Source organism: Loxodonta africana, chromosome 1 (assembly GCF_030014295.1).
Source record: "Loxodonta africana isolate mLoxAfr1 chromosome 1, mLoxAfr1.hap2, whole genome shotgun sequence".
Classification (NCBI taxonomy): Eukaryota; Metazoa; Chordata; class Mammalia; order Proboscidea; family Elephantidae; genus Loxodonta; species Loxodonta africana.
Genome location: NC_087342.1, coordinates 172,418,772 through 172,438,156, shown reverse-complemented (window position 1 = coordinate 172,438,156; position 19,385 = coordinate 172,418,772). Strand labels below are relative to the sequence as shown.

Here is a 19,385-nt window from a genome sequence, read left to right as displayed (position 1 = left end):
ACCAGTCAAAACCATTACAAATGAAAATTTACAGAACTAAGTACAGGATTTTAAAATCCTTTTAGATGTACCTTTTTAAATTACAAAATTTACTGTAAATTTCTTCATATATAGTAAAACTTGTGAAAGCCAGAACTTGTGTAAGGTGGAAACCTGTCAGAGAAGGAAAACTCAAATGTTTTCCACTAGGAGAGAGTGACAGAGAAGCGGCAAGACAACACCCTGTCAAAAGGGAAAACTTGCAAGACTCAGAAAAACAAGACAGTCCCATCAAGTTCCAGCTCTCACAGGTTTCACTGTACAGTCTCTTAAAATAGACCAGAGGATCAACTCATTTAAACCAACGGAAAGCAAACACAACAAATGACCAGGGAAGAAGACTAAACAGGAAAAACATTAAAAGCATAAACAAAACATTTCAGCAAACACCAGAAAAATCCAAATATGAAAGTTTTGTGTAAAATTAAAGTTCTCTGCAAAATCTAAAGAAAGGACATTCCAGACAGAAAATGAATTCTTTCTCCAAAAGTGCAGGTCAGGAATCAATAACAGCAAAGAACAACTGTCCTGGCAGGTTAAAAAAATTAGGAAGCAGCTAATGCTCTCCCCTGAAGCTTAATGGACATGTTCACACGCCTGTGGGAGGACTGAGGACAAACCTCTGAAGGCCCTTTTCCAAAACGGATGACTGCAAGGTCTCCAGTGGGGGCCCTGAAGAATGTGTCTCGGATCTCACCTCACAAAGGCCATAGCTGCTTTGGGTTCTAAGCATCTAGGGTTAAATTGGGGGGCCCCGCCTCTGTGGAAGCCCTGGTGGCACAGTGATTAAGAGCTTGGCTACTAACCAAGAGGTCAGCAGTTAGGATCTGCCAGCCGCTCCTTGGAAACCTTATAGGGCAGTTCTATTCTGTCCTATAGGGTCACTATGAGTCCAAATTGACTCAATGACAACAGGCTTTGGTCCCTGTGAAACTGTTAAACAGTCCAGGACTGGTAACACCAATGTGGGCTTGTGGCCACTAAGAGGGCTTTGAATTTTCTTTTCTTTCTTGAGGGACTGGCTAGTAGGCTCTTTCAGAGAAAAACCCTGGACTCTTCAGTCCATCTTCCACTGACCTCATGACCCTGAAGTTACATGGCCTGATTTCTTCATATATTACTACTCCCAAGTGCTGAGCTTACTTTGCCCTGTGTCTGAACCCTGATCTTAACCCACTAAAAAAAACCCACTGCCATCGAGTCAATTCTGACTCATAGCGACCCTATAGGACAGAGTAGAACTGCCACATAGAGTTTCCAAGGAGCGCCTGGCAGATTTGAACTGCCAACCTCTTGGTCAGCAGCCGTAGCACTTAACCACCCTGACCTTAGGAGGAAAAAAATTAAGAGCCAATGATTTAAAGGACTTTAGAAACTGAGAAGATGTAGCTCCTTGTTATGGATTAAACTGTGTCCCCTAAAATATGCACTGAAACCCTGGCTCCCATACCTATAAATATGATCCTGTTTGGAATTAGGGCCTCATTTGTTGTTAATTAAGTCATATCTGAATAGGGTGGGTCCTAAATCTATTACTTTGAGTTATAAAAAAGCAGAATGGACACAGAGATACAAAGAAAGAAGAGGAAGACAGGTGACAAAGACACATCTACGAGGACTGCTGGCAGCTACCAGAAGCTGAAATAGACAAGGAAGGACTTCCCCCTAGAGGCTCACTCTGAATGCTGACTTCTAGCCTCCTGAATGGTAAGAAAATTAATTTCTATTCTTTAAAGTCACCTACTTGTGGTACTTCTGTTATGGGAGCATTAGGTAGCTAAGACACCCCTTAAGTGTCTTCTTTCAAATTATCAAAGAAAATATTTAGATTAAGTATTGCTCTTAGAGAAACCTCTATATCAAAAAGTCCCAGCCCATGGGTCTATAAACAGCTACTATTTATTATTTAAAAAAAAAATTTTTTTTTTTTTTTAGGTTTAAGTAATCATATTTTGAAAGTTGACTTTTAAAAGGATTATTGGTTTTACTCTCCCAAACTCCTGAGAATGCATAATTTCTACTCAGGTCAATGAGGAACTATTTTCTCCTTCCAAATGTCTTTTCACCTCTGAGGTTGGAAGAATGAGGCTTCCTTCATTCTCAAGGTGAGTGTGGGTTTAAAAGCTTAACTAATATATCAATTGTCTATAGTTGAGAAATATACTCTGTAACGTTCTTACAGAAGAAGGAAATGCCATCACTTCTGCTTGGCGTGGGGTCAATCACCAGACTCTAAGCTCCTGGACTGGGCTAGCATTGGCTTTTCCCTACTGACTGTACCAAGGTCTGGCACCCACACCAAACCCACTGCCGCCAAGTTGATTCTAACTCATAGTGACCCCAGAGGGTTTCCAAGGCTGAAAATCTCTTCGGAAGCAGACTGCCACATCCTTCTCCCATGGAGCCACTGGTGGTTTTGAAATGCCAACCTTTCAGTTAGCAGTCAACTGCTTTATCTACTGCGCCACCAAGGCTCCTTTTAGCGTGGAAGTTAGGAGATGACTCATGGACTTCTTTGTAAGTCAAGGGCCTTGCTAGACACTCCATGGTCCTGGACTAGCCAGCCCACATGCAGCAATACTGTATCATGCACTCAACAAATCCAGAAACATGAAGAAGAATATCCAGAAAAGGCAGCACGGTGTAGTAGAATGAGCCTGGAGCCAGACACAGGTGCCCTGGCATCCAACTCTGGCCTACCACTAATCAGTTGTGTGCCTGCAGCTGACCTCTGTGGGCTTTGTTTCTGCCATATGCAAAATGAAGCGTTGCATGACGTGATCACTAAGTTTCCCTGTTCTCTAAGACTGCAATTTTCTACATTTAGTGATATTGAGAATGAGTCTGCTACAATGGCCTCAGAAGAAAGCAGCAAACCAATGGTTAAATATATACTGCATTCCTTCTTCAAAATGTAGCCATGTATCAGACCAAAACCAATTAAGCTGTTTTATAATAAAAAGAGATTACGTTAATATCGCCTACCTGGCTCAGCCCCAAATCATCCATCAGTATTCTGCTTTGCTCCAACTCACTGTCATGATGTTGATGCAAAAATAGGCTTGATAGAGGAGTCAATGCAGAGCAAATTATACGCACCTGAAACAGGAAAGTGCGTGAATGGTGCTACTCCTTACACTGCACAAGTTGAAGAACAAATCTTTCACAAAATAAAAATCTGGTGATCTTTGCTTTAAAAAGATCTAGTAGTTTGTGTGTATCTCTTTAAAATGAGACTTTTAACTGCATAGCACTTTTCAGAATATTTCCACACATCTTATACCATCCTGTGAAGTAGGGAACGAAAGTTGTATTGGGAAACTTCAGGCCTGGAGAGGTCTCAGCCCAGGATGTCAGCCTAACCTTCTCGTTCTAAGTCCAGTGCTCTTTCTATTACACCCTGACATTGACACTTATCCCTGGGTGTTTGGAACATCCCTGGTTTTGGAACATCTGTTCCTAGATGCTCCAGCGAGAGGTTACCAGTTTGCTGCATAGGTGACTGCTAAGTTCAGTGCACTGGTTACCGTAATTATACCTGTGTTTCCAGAACCCACACTTACATCAGCATCCCACCAGAACAGTCTTCAAAAAGACTAGGATTTACATTAATATTTCTTAACTACATTAAGCATTTAAGTGAGTGTATGTGATCAGATACTGAAAATAGCTTTTATCTTTTACAAATTTTATGTCCATTAGCTTAAATATATAACATGTTCCTCTTGGTGTTTAAAGAGTCCTGACTTTGTTTTCAGGATTCACAGCTATCCTTTTAAAATTGTTATTTAACTAAATACATCAATTCTTTAAAATAATCTATTGACATTTGGGACTAGCTTTTCCAAATGACCTTCTACCTTCTCTTACATTGTTGTTGTTAGGTGCCCTTGAGTCAGCTCCAACTCATAGTGACCTTATGTATAATGGTACAAAACATTGCCTGGTCCTGCACTATATTTGAGACCATTGTTGCAGCCACCGGGTCAGTTCATCTCATTGAGGGTCTTTCTCTTTTTTGCTGACCCTGACCAAGCATGAGGTCCTTCTCCACAGACTGGTCATTCCCGATGACATGTCCAAAGTAGGTGAGATGAAGTCTCACCATCCTCACTTCTAAGGAACATTCTGGCTATTCTTTCTCCAAGACTGCTACCTCCTCTTATAAAATCTTTTAATCAAAAATGATACTTTTTTCATTATTTAGAAGGAAATACCCATTATTTCACAAATTTCCATGAGCACATTCTAGAATGACGTCTGTTTAATGTTCCCAATTTCTAAAACAGACAAATTTCAACTACTTTTTATAGAGCATAAATTCAAAATGTGTGATTTAGTTAAAGCAAATGTAAGGAAAGTAGTTTAGGTATTCCATCATATTGTGAAATAAATCTTTTTCCTTTAATTAAAAAAAAAAATTAGGAGGTGAAAAATGGGGGCAAGTTAGGATTAGAGGGAAGGAGTGAGAGATGGGGGTCAAGAACTTTCTTTATGGTATTCCTAGCTGAAATTAAAAAATGGGGTGGGAGGTTATCAATTCTTCACTCTAAGAACCACCTATTAATATCCCTCTGTCATTTTCTTCTTGAAGCACTAAAACCCCATAACCAAACTCAATGCCATTGAGTCAATTCCAACCCATAGTGACCCTATAGTTCAGGGTAGAATTGCCCCACAGGGTTTCCAAGGAGTGTCTGGTGGATTTGAACTGTTAACTTTTTGGTTAGCAGCTGTAGCTCTTAACCACTTTGCCACCAGGGCTCCTCTTGAAGCACTAGCATCTTCTGAAAACAGCGTGCCCACAGCTAGCCTCTCTCCTGTCACTCTGGACCCCACACGGTTACTGTGGACCAGAATCTTTGAATGAGTGACTGTCAAAGGCAACCGCTAACAACCAATGGGACTTGGTCCCCCAGCCAGACATTCCCAGCCTCCTGCCTCCCTGTTTACACATGTGCTGGCCTCATGGGAGCATGCAGCAGATTTTGATGTCAGGCACTAAAGTAGGCTCCCCTTAGCAAATGCGGCTTTCCATGCCCACACGCATCACAGGGCCTTTGCTGTACAGTCTCCGCTTTGGTTGCATCTATTCACCCTGCACATGGACTTCAACCATCACTTCTCAGCGTTTATAAGAAGAACCTGAGGTATTTGGGAATGTGCAGATTCCAGGCCCCATCCCTGGGTCTCATTTGCTGCCATAGGAAGTGGTCTCTGGAGCCCATATCTTAAGTAGCCCAGATGAGTCTGATGTTGGTGGTCTTCAGAGGGACTTCCCTAGATACCTCCAATCCCCACAACAGATCAGTCTCTTCTCTCCCCTAGACTCTCACAGCACCATACATACTCCTTTCTCTTTCTCTTTCCAACCTACAGTGGGGATTTTACATTTAGTTTTGTGGACATTTGATTAATATTTTCAGAACCTAGCCTATAAGCTCCACAGAGGCAGGAGCCATGTGTGCCACTGACTTTCTAGGGCTTAGCCCTGTCCTTGGCATGATAAAGACTCTTGAACAAATGAATAACAGAAACATGAAACTCTTCCCTCTCCCCTCTCCCCTAGAAGATTCTGTTATTCCCTCCCCCAAGTCTCTTCAAATTTTAGAACCATTGTTCTATTTCTACACAAGGAATAGGGAGAAAATATGTACATAACATTAAAATAACATTTAAATTAACTCAGTGGTTATGAGCTTGGCTACTAACCAAAAGGTTGGCAGTCTGAATTCACCAAATGCTCCTTGGAAACCCTACAGGGCAGCTCTACTCTGTCCTATAGGGTCACTGTAAGTCGGAATCTACTTGACGGCAATGGGTTAGGTTTTCTAATGTGAAAGTATACTTTTACTTTAAATATGTACTTACAGATACCATTAACGGAGGCTCAACTTTATTGAGAGTTTACTATATGCCAGATAACATTCTAAGTGCTTTACAAACTCATTTAACCTTATGAGATAAAAACCAAAAAACCAAACCCATTGCCATCAAGTTGGTTCTGACTCATAGCGACCCTATAGGACAGAGTAGAACTGCCCTATAGAGTTTCCAAGGAGTGGCTGGTAGATTCGAACTGCCCACCTTTTCATTAGCAGCTGTAGCCCTTAACCCCTATGCCAGCAGAGCTTCCACCTTATGAGATAGGTATTATTATTACTCCCTTTTTGTAGAGAAGGAGATTGAAGCTCAGAGAGGTTAAGCAGGTATTCAGAGTAGACCACCTGACCCCAGGACCCACTCCTTAACCACTGGGCAACATTCCCTCTGATGCATGGGCAATGGCTTTGCAATTCATTCTAAAACATAGGTGTCATGGATTGAATTGTGTCCCCCCAAAATATCTGTCAACTTGGTTAGGTCATGATTCCCTTGCATGATTGATTGTCTACCATTTTATCTTCTGATGTGATTTCCCTATGTGTTTTAAATCCTATCACTATAACGTAATAAGATGGATTAGTGGCAGTTATATTGATAAGGTCTACAAGATTAGATAGTGTCTTAAGCCAATCTCTTTTCAGATATAAAAGAGAGGAGCAAGCAGAGAGACATGGGGACCTCATACCACCAAGAACGCAGCACTGGGAGCAGAGCACATCCTTTGGACCTGAGGTTCCTGTGCTGAGATGCTCCCAGACCAAGGGAAGACTGAAGACAAGGACCTCCATCCAGAGCTGACAGGGAGAGAAAGGCTTCCCCTGGAGCTTGCACCTGAATTCAGACCTCTAGCCTACTAGACTGTGAGAGAATAAACTTCTCTTTGCTAAAGGCATCTACTTGTGGTACTTCTGTTATAGCAGTACTAGATGACTAAGGCAATAGGTCTTTGGATAAAATAGCCAAGGAACAAGATGCTATAATACTAGTCACTGGAGTGTCTGAGTCATAGGGAGAGAGAGCTCTAATACTGAGGAGGGTCCTTCTGCCATTCATTCATTTGTTCATTCATTATTCAATCAGTGAATCATTTACTGATGCATAAGTATTTACTGGGTACTCACACTAGACAAGGCACTGTGTTGTACATCATTACAGGTGGAGCACATGATCTGCCTGGCAGAATGATAGAATTATTGGTATATCAGACCGTTTTGTACTGAGACTTTTACTATACTACTACTGTTACTAGTTGTATTAGTTATCTAGCGTTGCTATAACAGAAATACCACAGGTGGATGTGTTTAACAAACAAAAGTTTATTCTCTCACAGTTTAGGAGGCTAGAAGTCCAAATTCAGGGTGCCAGATACAGGAGAAGTTTTTCTCTCTCTGTTGCGTCTGAGGGAAGGTCCTTGTCATCAATCTTCCCCTGGGTCTAGGAGCTTCTCAACTTGGGGACCCCTAGTTCAGAGGATACATTCCACTCCTGGCTCTTCTCGATTGATGGAAATGAGGTCCCTCTTCTCTCTGTTCACCTCTATCTTTTAAATCTCAAAAGAAATTGACTCAAGATACAACCTAATCCTGTAGATTGTGTCCTTCCTCATTAACATAACTGCCTCTAATCCTGCCTCCTTAAAATCATAGAGGTTAGGATTTACAACACATGGGTAATTACATCATATCACAAAATGGAGGACAACCACACAATACTGGGAATCGTTGTCTAGCAAAGAAGACACAATTTTGGGGGACACAATTCAATCCATAACACTAGTAATAATAATAGTACTTACATAGTATTCCACCATGTGTCTGTCAGTTTGTCATACTGTGGAGGCTTGTGTGTTGCTGTGATGCTGGAAGCTATGCCACCGGTATTCAAATACCAGCAGGGTTACCCATGGAAGATAAGTTTCAGCTGAGCTTCCAGACCAAGACAGACTAGGAAGAAGGACACAGCCATCTACTTCTGAAAAGAATTTGGACAGTGAAAACCTTATGAATAGCAGTGGAACATTGTCTGAGATAGTGCCGGAAGATGAGCCCCCCAGGTTGGAAGACACTCAAAAGACGACTGGGGAAGAGCTGCCTCCTCAAAGTAGAGTCAACCTTAAGGATGTGGATGGAATAAAGCTTTCAGGACCTTCATTTGATGATGTGGCACAACTCAAAATGAGAAGAAATAGCTGCAAACATCCATTAATAATCGGAACCTGGTATATACAAAGTATGAATCTAGGAAAATTGGAAATCATCAAAAATGAGATGGAACATATACACATTGATATCCTAGGCATTAGTGAGCTGAAATGGACTGGTATTGGCCATTTTGAATCAGACAATCATATAGTCTACTATTCCGGGAATGACAACTTGAAGAGGAATGGTGTTGCATTCATCATCAAAAAGCACATTTCAAGATCTATCCTGAAGTACAATGATGTCAGTGATAGGATAATATCCATACACCTACAAGGAAGACCAGTTAATACGACTCTTATTCAAATTTACACACCAACCACTAAAGACAAAGATGAAGAAACTGAAGATTTTTATCAGCTTCTGCAGTCTGAAATTGAATAAACATGCAATCAGGATACATTGATAATTACTGGTGATTGGAATGCAGAAGAAGGAAACAAAGAAGGATTGGTAATTGGAAAACATGGCCTTGGTGATAGAAACAATGCCGGAGATCAAACGATAGGATTTTGCAAGACCAATGACTTCTTCATTGCAAATACCTTTTTTCACCAACGTAAATGATGACTATACACACGGACCTCGCCAGCTGGAATACACAGGAATCAAATCGACTATATTTGTGGAAAGAGACAACGGAAAAGCTCAATATCATCAGTCAGAACAAGGCCAGGGGCCAACTGTGGAACAGACCATTAATTGCTCATATGCAAGTTCAAGCTGAAACTGAAGAAAATCAGAGCAAGTCCACAACAGCCAAAATATGACCTTGAGTATATCCCACTTAAATTTAGAGACCATCTCAAGAACAGATTTGACGCATTGAACACTAGTGACCAAAGACCAGATGAGTTGTGGAATGACATCAAGAACATCATACATGAAGAAAGCAAGAGGTCATTGAAAAGACAAGAAAGAAAGAAAAGACCAAGATGCTGTCAGAGGAGACTCTGAAACTTGCTCTCGAACATCAAGCAGCTGAAGCAAAAGGAAGAAATGATGAAGGAAAAGAACTGAAGATTTCAACGGGTGGCTCGAAAAGAAAAAGTAAAGTATTATGATGACGTGTGCAAAGACGTGGAGGTGGAAAACCAACAGGGAAGAACACACTTGGTGTTTCTCAAGCTGAAAGAACTGAAGAAAAAATTCAAGTCTCAAGTTGCAATAGTGAAGGATTCTATAAGGAAAATATTAAATGATGCAGGAACCATCAAAAGAAGATGGAAGGAATACACAGAGTCATTATACCAAAAAGAATTAGTCAACGTTCAAACATTTCAAGAGGTAGCATATGATCATGAACCGATGCTACTGAAGGAAGAAGCTAAGCTGCACTGAAGGCACTGGCAAAAAACAAGGCTACAGGAATTGATGGAATATCAATTGAAATGTTTCAACAAACTGATGCAGTGCAAGAAGTGCTCACTCATCTATGCCAAGAAATTTGGAAGACAGTTTCCTGGCCAACTGACTGGAAGAGGTCCATATTTATGCCTATTCCCAAGAAAGATATCACACGCAAGCAAAATTTTGCTGAAGATCATTTAAAAGCAGCTGCAGCAGTGTACTGACAAGGAACTGCCAGAAATTCGGGCCGGTTTCAGAAGAGGACCTGGAACCAGGGATATCATTGCTGATGTCAGATGGATCCTGGCCAAAAGCAGAGAATACCAGAAGGATGTTTACCTATGTCTAATTGACTATGCAAAGGCATTTGACTGTGTGGAGCATAACAAATTACGGATAACATTTCAGAGAATGGGAATTCCAGAACACTTAACTGTGCTCATGAGGAACCTGTACATAGATCAAGAGGCAGCTGTTCAGATAGAGCAAGGAGACACTGAGTGGCTTAAAGTCAGGAAAGGTGTGCATCAGGGTTGTATCCTTTCACCATACCCATTCAATCTGTATGCTAAGTAAATAATCTGAGAAGCTGGATTATATGAAGAATGGGGCATGGCGATTGGAGGATGACTCATTAACAACCTGTGTTATGCAGATGACACAACCTTGCTTGCTGAAAGTAAAGAGGACTTGAAGCACTTACTAATGAAGATCAAAGACCACAGCCTTCAGTATGGATTATGTCTCAACATAAAGAAAACAAAAATCCTCACAACTGGACCAATGAGCAACATCATGATAAACGGAGGAAAGATTGAAGTTGTCAAGGATTTCATTCTACTTGGGTCCACAATCAAGAGCCATGGAAGAAGCAGTCAGGAAATCAAAAGACGCATTGCATTGGGTAAATCTGCTGCAAAGAACCTCTTTAAAGTGTTGAAAAGCAAAGATGTCACCTTGAAGATTAGGGTGTGTCTGACCCAAGCCATGGTATTTTCAATTGCATCATATGCATGTGAAAGCTGGACAATGAATAAGGAAGGCTGAAGAAGAGTTGACACCTTTGAATTGTGGTGTCAGAGAAGAATATTGAATATACCATGGACTGCCAAAAGAACGAACAAATCTGTCTTGGAAGAAGTGAGGCCAGGGTGCTCCTTAGAGGCAAGGATGGCGAGACCGTGTCTTACATACTTTGGACATGTTGTCAGGAGGGATCAGTCCCTGGAGAAGGACATCATGCTTGGTAAAGTACAGGGTCAGTGGAAAAGAGGAAGACCCTCAACAAGATGGATTGACAGAGTGGTTGCAACAATGGGCTCAAGCGTAACAACAATTGTAAGGATGGCACAGGACTGGGCGGTGTTTCGTTCTGTTGTGCATAGGGTCGCTATGAGTCAGAACCAACTTGACAGCACCTAACAACAGCATATAGTACTCAGCTTATGCCAAGTATTGTTTTAAATGCTTTATGTAGATGAGCTTATTTAGCCCTCAAAACAACCCTATGAAGTAAATACTATTATTATCCCCAGTTCACAGATGAGAAAACTGAGGCACACACAGGTGAAGTAAGTGGTAGAGCCAGATTCCAGCCTAGACAATCTGGCTCCAGAGTCCAAAATATTTAGTTTTGGGAAAATATACTACATCCTCACCTTGAAATCATAAAAGGTATCGATGAGAGTTATGAATCTTCGAGCTTGAGTCCTCTTTGCCAAGGTAAACTGTGGAATGTTTCGTAAAAGTACTGTATCAAAATTCCTTGATAGTTCCAAATAGTCACTGGCTCCAAGTGGCTGTAATTAAAATGAAATAAAGAATAGAAAATTAAAACAAACAATTCTAGTTGCCCTTGGATTAGTTTAATTAAAAATGCCTTTTTAAAATTAGTCTACTTTAAAAATGTCATGGTGAGATCTGGGTGGTAGACCCAATGGGGCAGTGTTTTCAGAGTAGGCCAATTTTTTTTCCTCATTCAGAGTAACACTGATATATGTACTGTATGGCCTTATTAGTGGCATAAAAGAGGGGCAAACAAGAAGACAAGAATGTGGTGGGGAGTGGAGGAGTATCTCCAGCCATGACCTCGGTCAGTAACTTATAGGCCCCTGTCTTAAATCCAGTCTTCAATCTTTTTCTTTTTATTCATATAACATTACTTGAATTCCATTTAAACATGTCCTAACTAATCCTTCCTATGACTCAACTGCAAACTGTCACTATCATTAAATGGAGTCATTTCATAATGGCATGCTGATATTATACCACGGTTTTGAAAAGATGACTGCTTTAGGAGGAAAATCACCAGAAAATATTTTTGTTTAATTACAGGTAATGTATTTCAGGTGCAATGTAGTAAACATTGCTAACATCTGTAGGAAATACCAGAGGGTTTTAATGACCAGAAGTAGGCTGAGACCTCCAGCATAATTTGGAGCAGCACGTGACTTCTTGATAATGAGAAGGGTACAGGACTTGAGGGCCACAAAATGATTCCCACAGGTGCTACCCACAGATGTGAAGCTCTAGTTCCTGAAACATGAATTTAACTTGTGAAAATTATAACAACTATCTGCAAACACATTTTTTGTAGTTACTATTCCCAGGAAATGTTACTTCTACACATTTTAAGTTGTGTGTGTATGACTGTACTCTGTCAGCAGCAAACCATGAGCAGAGGTTGGAGATGTTTCTGGGCCTGGGTACAGGGGGGAGATGACCAGAGACTGAGTGGGCCATGAAATCCTTCTGAAAGCTCCCAGAGAGGGCTTTGAATCAGTTCAGGAGGGTTCAGTAATTGCTGATGTAAATGAGGGCTGCATACGTGTTGCATAGCAACCAAATCTGTTGCCCATCGGATTTTGACCAGAGTAGGAAACAGTCGTACCCTGCTCAAAGATGGCAGCTGACCTTGCAGCTTTGAATGTGTGTCGCTCTCCGCAGTCCTGCCAATAATCCAATCTCCAGCATTAGGCTGTTGAAACTTTTGAGATCCATGAGGGAGATTGGATCATTGGCAGGACTGTGAAGAGCAACACATGCAAAGTGGTAGAGTGGGCTGCCATCTTTGAGCAGGGCATTAGGCTGTTGAAACTTTTGAGATCCATGAGGGAGATTGGATCATTGGCAGGACTGTGAAGAGCAACACATGCAAAGTGGTAGAGTGGGCTGCCATCTTTGAGCAGGGCCCCGCTATTTGTTTCCTACTTGGGTCAAAATCTGATGGGCAACAGGCTTGGTTGCTATGCAACGAGTATGATGCCCTTGTCTAAATCAGCAATTATTGAACGGTTCCAAACCGGTTTGAAGCCCTGCTCCCAGATCACCAGAACCAATCCTTAGAACACAGGTAGCTGAGCCTCCTTAATTTCTGGCAGAATCCATCAATGCCCCTCCCTGTTCAGAAATGTCTCCCTCACCTGGGGAGTCATTTGCATTAAAACCACTTCTCTCAGAAAGGTAGACATTGCTAGGTTCCTGGGAAAATTAGGGAATTGTGGAGGGAGGACTCGTTCTCACCTTACTGTCCATTCATTTCAGTCAGAGCTTCAAACCTATTCATTCCTGTTTGACCCCTGCTGAGAATTTACATTCTAACAAGTTCCCAGGCAATACTAATGCTGCTGGTTAGGGACCAATTCTGAGAGCCACTAGTAGAGCAGTGGTTCTCAAGTTTTACTATACATAAGAGTCACCTGGGGATCTTGTTAAACTGTAGATTCTGATTTAGTATATCTGGAGTGGAAATGAATATTCTCAGCAGGGGTTTGAACGAGAATGAACCAGTTTTGAGCCCTAATTTCAGCCTACCACCACCATCTAACATCCAGCCGAAATCAGTTACATTCACGGGAGAGGAATTCTGGAGAGCTAAGCTCTGGAGAAGTGATTTCCTCAAGACAGAGCAGTTCTGGGCCCTTGGGAAAAGGGGCAGAGAACCAGCGAGAAAGGGCATAAAGTATGACCTGATTCACTTGGAAATCTGCTTGGAGATGTCCCTTCCTCCTATTTCCTCTCACCAACCACATAACAAATGGGAGCACAGAAGGATATGGCCCTTGCCTTTCCCATTTTCCTTCCTGGCTGGAGAGCCTCTGCTTCTAGACTCAGTCAGTACCTGACCTTAGCTAAGCCTCTGCCACTCACCTCAGCCATGTAGGGGTTCAAGTGTGTATTTTTATTGGGTTTAACCCTGACTCTCCAGTCAAGCCCAAGATGTACCAGGAGTGCTGTATGACAGAGTAGATAGGAGTGAGGGCTCTGACTGCCTGGGTTTGAATCCTCAGTTTCTTACTTATTAACTGGGGCCTTTTACAAGTTAGGAGTCCCTGGGTGGTGCAAACTGTTAACAGGCTCAGCTGCTGACCAAAAGGTTGGAGGTTTGAGTTCACCTAAAGGTACCTCAGAAGAAAGGCCTGGCAATTTACATCCAGAAAACCCTATGGTGAATAATTCTACTATGACACACATGGGTTCTCATGAGTTGAAGTCAGCTCCATGGCAACTGGTTTTGGTTTGGCATATTAACACATTTTTCTGTTCCTTAGTTTTCCCAACTGTAAAGCAGGAATTTAATTCCTACCTCACCTCTATTGTGAGGATTAAACAAAATAATACATGTAAAGCATTTAGCACAGTGCCTGGGGCATACATTAGCACTCAAACCATGTTGGCTGCTCTTATTATTATTCTGAGCTCAAATGACTGGGCTCAGTACAAATGAGTTGAGGATGTAAAGGTGTGTCATTCTCATTACCAAAAAAAAAACCAAAAAACCAAGCCCAATGCCATTGAGTCGATAGCAACTCATAGTGACCCTGTAGGACAGAGCAGAACTGCCCCATAGAGTTTCCAAGGAGTGCCTGGAGGATTCGACCTGCCGACCCTTTGGTTAGCAGCCGTAGCACTTAACCACTACGCCACCAGGGTTTCCGTCATACATTAGGAGCAGTTAATTTCGCTCTGCCACCGCCCTCATCCAAAACTCTAAATCAGCTTTTATCCATTTGCCTGTCCTTGGAGTCACAGCAGGGACCAGATGGGACTGTGAAGGATTCAGTACAAATCTCAACCCGCGTGGACTCACCATGTAATAAAAACAGTTCCCAAAAGAGAAAGAGGGGAAGGCAAGAGAGAGCACCTTTATGGCAAACAGACAACTGGACAACTCATATGATCTGACTCTTGTGCTCTGAGGGTGACACACTACTTTTGTGAAAACAGAATTTAATGTCTCGTTTCTGTAACAGGAAAATGTATTTAAAAATATGAAGCCTCGTTTTAGATATGTAGTTATGTATAATTAAGCTCGCTCTTTATGCATGGATATGATTTCTATCAGTATAACTACATTCCCAAAGAAAATCATTATCAGAAGTGCACTGAAGTGCCTAGGGCAACTGAAAATCAGAATTTTGCCCACTCAGCTATTTTACAAATTATACACCTTTGTCTGTAGGTTCTGCATTTGCCATTATATTAGCAAATATCCCTTTCCCCCCATATCCCTAAAACAATTATGTGCTTGTCCAGGTAAAGAAAACAAAGCTTAATATAATTATCTATCTTCTTTAAAAAATGATGATCATTTAAACAAGGAGGTTATTAGTTGCCAAAGACATTTCAATTTAGGTCATGGAGATATAGTGATACTGTTGTTGTTAGATGTCGTCAAACCGGTTATGACTCATAGTGACCCCATATACCACAGAACAAAACACTGCCCATTCCTGCACCATCCTCACAATCTTTGCTGTGTTTGAGCCCACTGTTGCAGCCACTGTGTCAATTCATCTCACTGAGGGTTTTCCTCTTTTCGATGACCCTCTACTTTGTCAAGCATGATGTCCTTCTCCAAGGACTGATCCTTCCCAATAACATGTCCAAAGCACATGAGACGAAGCCTTGACATCCTTGCTTCTAAGGAGCAATATTACTTTCTTTAAAAACATGAGAGGACAGAGTGGGAGAGAAATGGAGAACAAAATTCAAACTTATAAATAAGACCAGATTTACTGGTCTAAGAGAGACTGGTGGAATTCCCAAGACTATGGCCCTTAGACACCCTTCAAACTTGGAACTAAAATCACTCCCAGAGATCACATTTTAGCCATACAATAGACAGCTCTATCAAATGAACAATAACACCAGTGAGGAATGTACACCTGGGAATAATCAACTATGTTAGACCTAAAGGGCAGCATTTGCCCAAAAGCAAAATCAGAAGGAAGGTAAGGGCAGGAAAGCTGGGCAAATGGACATGGGGAACCTAGGGAGCAAGAGAGGAGAGTGCTGACACATTCAGGGGTTTGCAACCAATGTCAGGAAACAAGCTGTGTATAAATCATTGAATGGGAGGCTCATTTGCTCTGTAAACTTTTACCTAAACCACAATAACATGTTCCGAAAGAATGAAATGTATTAACCAAAGAAAGAAGTTGCTTCCCCATGAGAAATCATCTTCCCCTCCCCCCCAAAATTAATTTAAAATATGATGTTTGGGGTTTTTTTTCTAGTAAATATTTAAAGAGTATACTTTCTTATCTGGCTTTGAAGTTGAAGTATTCAAGAAGTAACACTCAGATAAACTTTCAGGATTGAATTTGGTGAGATATGAGAGATTCATATTAATCGAGAGAATGGAGGGATTGAGTAGAATGGCAGGATTCTCAAATAGTTCACATTTAGCTAGGGAAAATATTGTACACTTGGTCAACCACACACGTACTTGGTGCTCGTGTGTTATTTCATTTTTCATTCAACAACTATCTATTGAGCACCAACAATATTTACTGAGCACCAACAATATTGATTGAGTACCCATTACATGCTAGACATTGTTTTGTTGTTGTTGTTAGGTGTCATCGAGTCAGTTCTGACTCATAGGGACCCTACGCACAACAGAACAAAACACCGCCCAGTCCTGCACCATCCTCTCAATTGTTGTTATGCTTGAGCCCATTGTTGTAGCCACTGTGTCAATCCATCTCATTGAGGGTCTTCCTCTTTTTTGCTGACCCTCTACTTTACCGTGCATAATACCCTTCTCCAGGGACTGGCCCCTCCTAATAACATGTTCAAAGTATGTGAGATGGAGTCTCTCCTCCTGGCTTCTAGGAGCATTCTGACTGTACTTCTTCCAAGACAGATTTGTTTGTTCTTCTGGGCGGTCCATGGTATATTCAATATTATTCATCAATACAGTAATTCAAAGGTGTCAATTCTTCTTCAGTCTTCCTTATTCATTGCTCAGCCTTCACATGCATAGGAAGCGATTGAAAACACCCTGGTTTGGGTCAGGTGCACCTTAGTACTTAAAAGTGACATCTTTGTTTTTTAACACTTTAAAGAGATCTTTTGCAGCAGATTTGCCCAATGCAATGCGTCACTTGATTTCTTGACTGTTGCTTCCACAGGCACTGATTGTGGATCCAAGTTAAATGAAATCTTGACAACTTCCATATTTTCTCTGTTTATCATGATTTTGCTTATTGGTCCAGTTGTGAGGATTTTTGTTTTCTTTATGTTGAGGTGTAATCCATACTGAAGGCTGTAGTCTTTGATCTTCATCAGTAAGTGCTTCAGGTCCTCTTCTTTCACCAAACGAGGTTGTATCATCTGCATATTGCTGGTTGTTAATGAGCCTTCCTCCAATCCTGATGCCCCATTCTTCTGCATATAGTCCAGCTTCTTGTATTATTTGCTCAGCATACAGACTGAATAAGTAGGGCGAAAGGATACAACCCTGACACACACCTTTCCTAACTTTAAACTACGCAGTGTTCCCTTGTTCTGTTCGAACGACTCCTTCTTGGTCCATGTACAGATCCCTCATGAGCACAATTAAGGGTTCTGGAATTCCCATTCTAGACACTTTGTAACAGGCTGAAATTCAGAAGTGAACAAGATGGTCAGGGTTCCTGCCCTGGTAAAACTTATATTCCAGTTCGGGGTAAGAGAGAAGGCAGAACAAGTAAGCAAAGTGATAATTAAAGATGATGATTGAGAACCACCACTAAGCAAGTAAGCCCCACAATGCAACTAGTAGGGACAGAACTAGGGGTGACTCTAGTCAGAGTGTTCAGAGAACTCCTTTTTGAGGAGGTGACTTCTGAGCTGAAACCTGAATAATAACAAGAAGGAAGATATTCTAGGAATTTGCTTTGAATGTGAGCCATCCATATGCAAAGACTATACTCCCCAAAGCCAGAAGGCATCCATTGTCCCACCGGTGTTGGTCAATGCTTCCGTGCCCCACCCCACAGACTAACAGACCACCACAAACAATGGAAAACCTGTGATTCTACATTAGCACTTTCTCCGTTAGTGTTTTATCACCTCTGAGTTTTTTCTGATGGACACCATCGGGATTTAGAGTAAACAAAAGTTTTGTCCCAATAAAGGATCATTGCAGAAGACCTGCTTGCTTGTTCCCAGCGTGCTTCTATCATCATGGCACCTCTTCTCAATCATTTCTTTTGGTCAGGAGGAATATCTAAAAGGATACTTTTTTTTCTTTAATAGACTTGAATTTTTTAGAGCAGTTTTAGCTTTACAGAAAAATTCTGCAGGAGAATCCCCATTCACCCTCTACCCGATGCACACAGTTTCTCCTATTACTAACATTTTTCATTAGTATAAGGTCACTATGAGGCAGAATCAACTCCCCAGCAACAGGTTTGGCTTTGGTTTTTGTGTGGTACCTTTGGTACAATTGGCGAACCACTGTTGATATGTTATTAATAGTTCACATTAGGGTTCACGCTTCGTGCTGTGGGTTTTGACAAATGCTTAATGTCATGTAGGATACTTTTTTTTTAATAGTAAATGCATCTTTTAATTATGAAACAAGAAATAATTAAATACCCACAACCCCATTGTCCTAATGTAACAATTATCTTTTTGTTGTATTTCCTTCCAATATTTTTTCTAGCATTATGTTTTACATAATCTTAATTTTCTATTAATTTTAATCCTCTTTTCCACAATGCTTCAGGCTTCTTCTCTATCATTATGTAGTTTTGTCATTTTTACATCATACTAACTAATAAAGCATAGTTTATCTATTTTGCTATTACTGAACATTTAAATAGCTTCTAAGTTTTTGTTATCATGTAACTCAATTCAATTCAACATCTTTGCACACTTTTTTTTTTCCATATTTTGAATTTTTCCTCTAGACAGATTTCCCACTGTGGGCATAAATATTTTTACAGTTCTCCATATCAACTGCCAAATGGATTCCCAAAATAGTTGTATGAATTTATAATGCTCCTAGTAATGTATGAGATACTTTTTCTAGTACTGAGTGGAAACAAATTTCCATAAACGTATTTCAAATGTGCTTTAACATAGCACAGTACATCCCAAAGTGTTCAGTACGTATTAAACGATCTTGACGAGTTCCTGGAACAGTTCTGTAAGAATGAAGACAGGGTTCAGGGTAGTTTTTAAGAAAAATTTTAGCATTTATTGAGCCAAGCATAGTTCTAGGAACTTTATAGGCATTGCTTTGAATCCTTAGAATTTCCTCTAAAAGGAAGGCATTATTATTTCCATATTATAAATGAGAAAATAACAATATGAACTTGGAAAATTCAAGAGAGGTTAATTGAAGGCTGCACAGGTAATAAGATGCTGAGATGTAAATTTAATTTAAACTGTACGCTTTTCTGATGAAGACAGAACTTTTGAATCTCCTGTTCTAGAAAAATAAAAGCAGAAAGAGGCCAAATTTCTTCAAAAGAGGCTTTAAATACATGTTTATATTTCTGCCTTATTGATATGACTAGAGTTCCTCAGGTGCAGAGACCATCTCCTATTCATCACTACACCTCTGAGTCTAGCACCATCCCAGTGCACAGAAGGTACTTACAGATTATTTAATGAGTGAAAAGCATGTAGGTG

At 40.8% G+C, this 19,385-nt stretch overlaps 1 protein-coding gene across 5 annotated transcripts in view; it reads right to left on the bottom strand.

Moving 5' to 3' along the window:
* The window catches only part of AFG1L (AFG1 like ATPase), a 280,634-nt gene that overhangs the window by 13,760 nt on the left and 247,489 nt on the right, over window positions 1-19,385 (bottom strand). For 3 of the 5 annotated variants that reach the window (XM_064289510.1, XM_003404306.4, XM_023543041.2), the window contains 2 exons: window positions 11,135-11,275; window positions 3,025-3,138 (listed from right to left, as the gene is read on the bottom strand). In XM_064289510.1, the coding sequence (XP_064145580.1) occupies window positions 3,025-3,138; window positions 11,135-11,275 (255 nt within the window). Of the gene's footprint in view, window positions 1-3,024; window positions 3,139-7,114; window positions 7,897-11,134; window positions 11,276-19,385 lie in introns of those variants that run through there. The other 2 variants (XM_064289514.1, XM_064289507.1) reach the window with 2 other exon arrangements.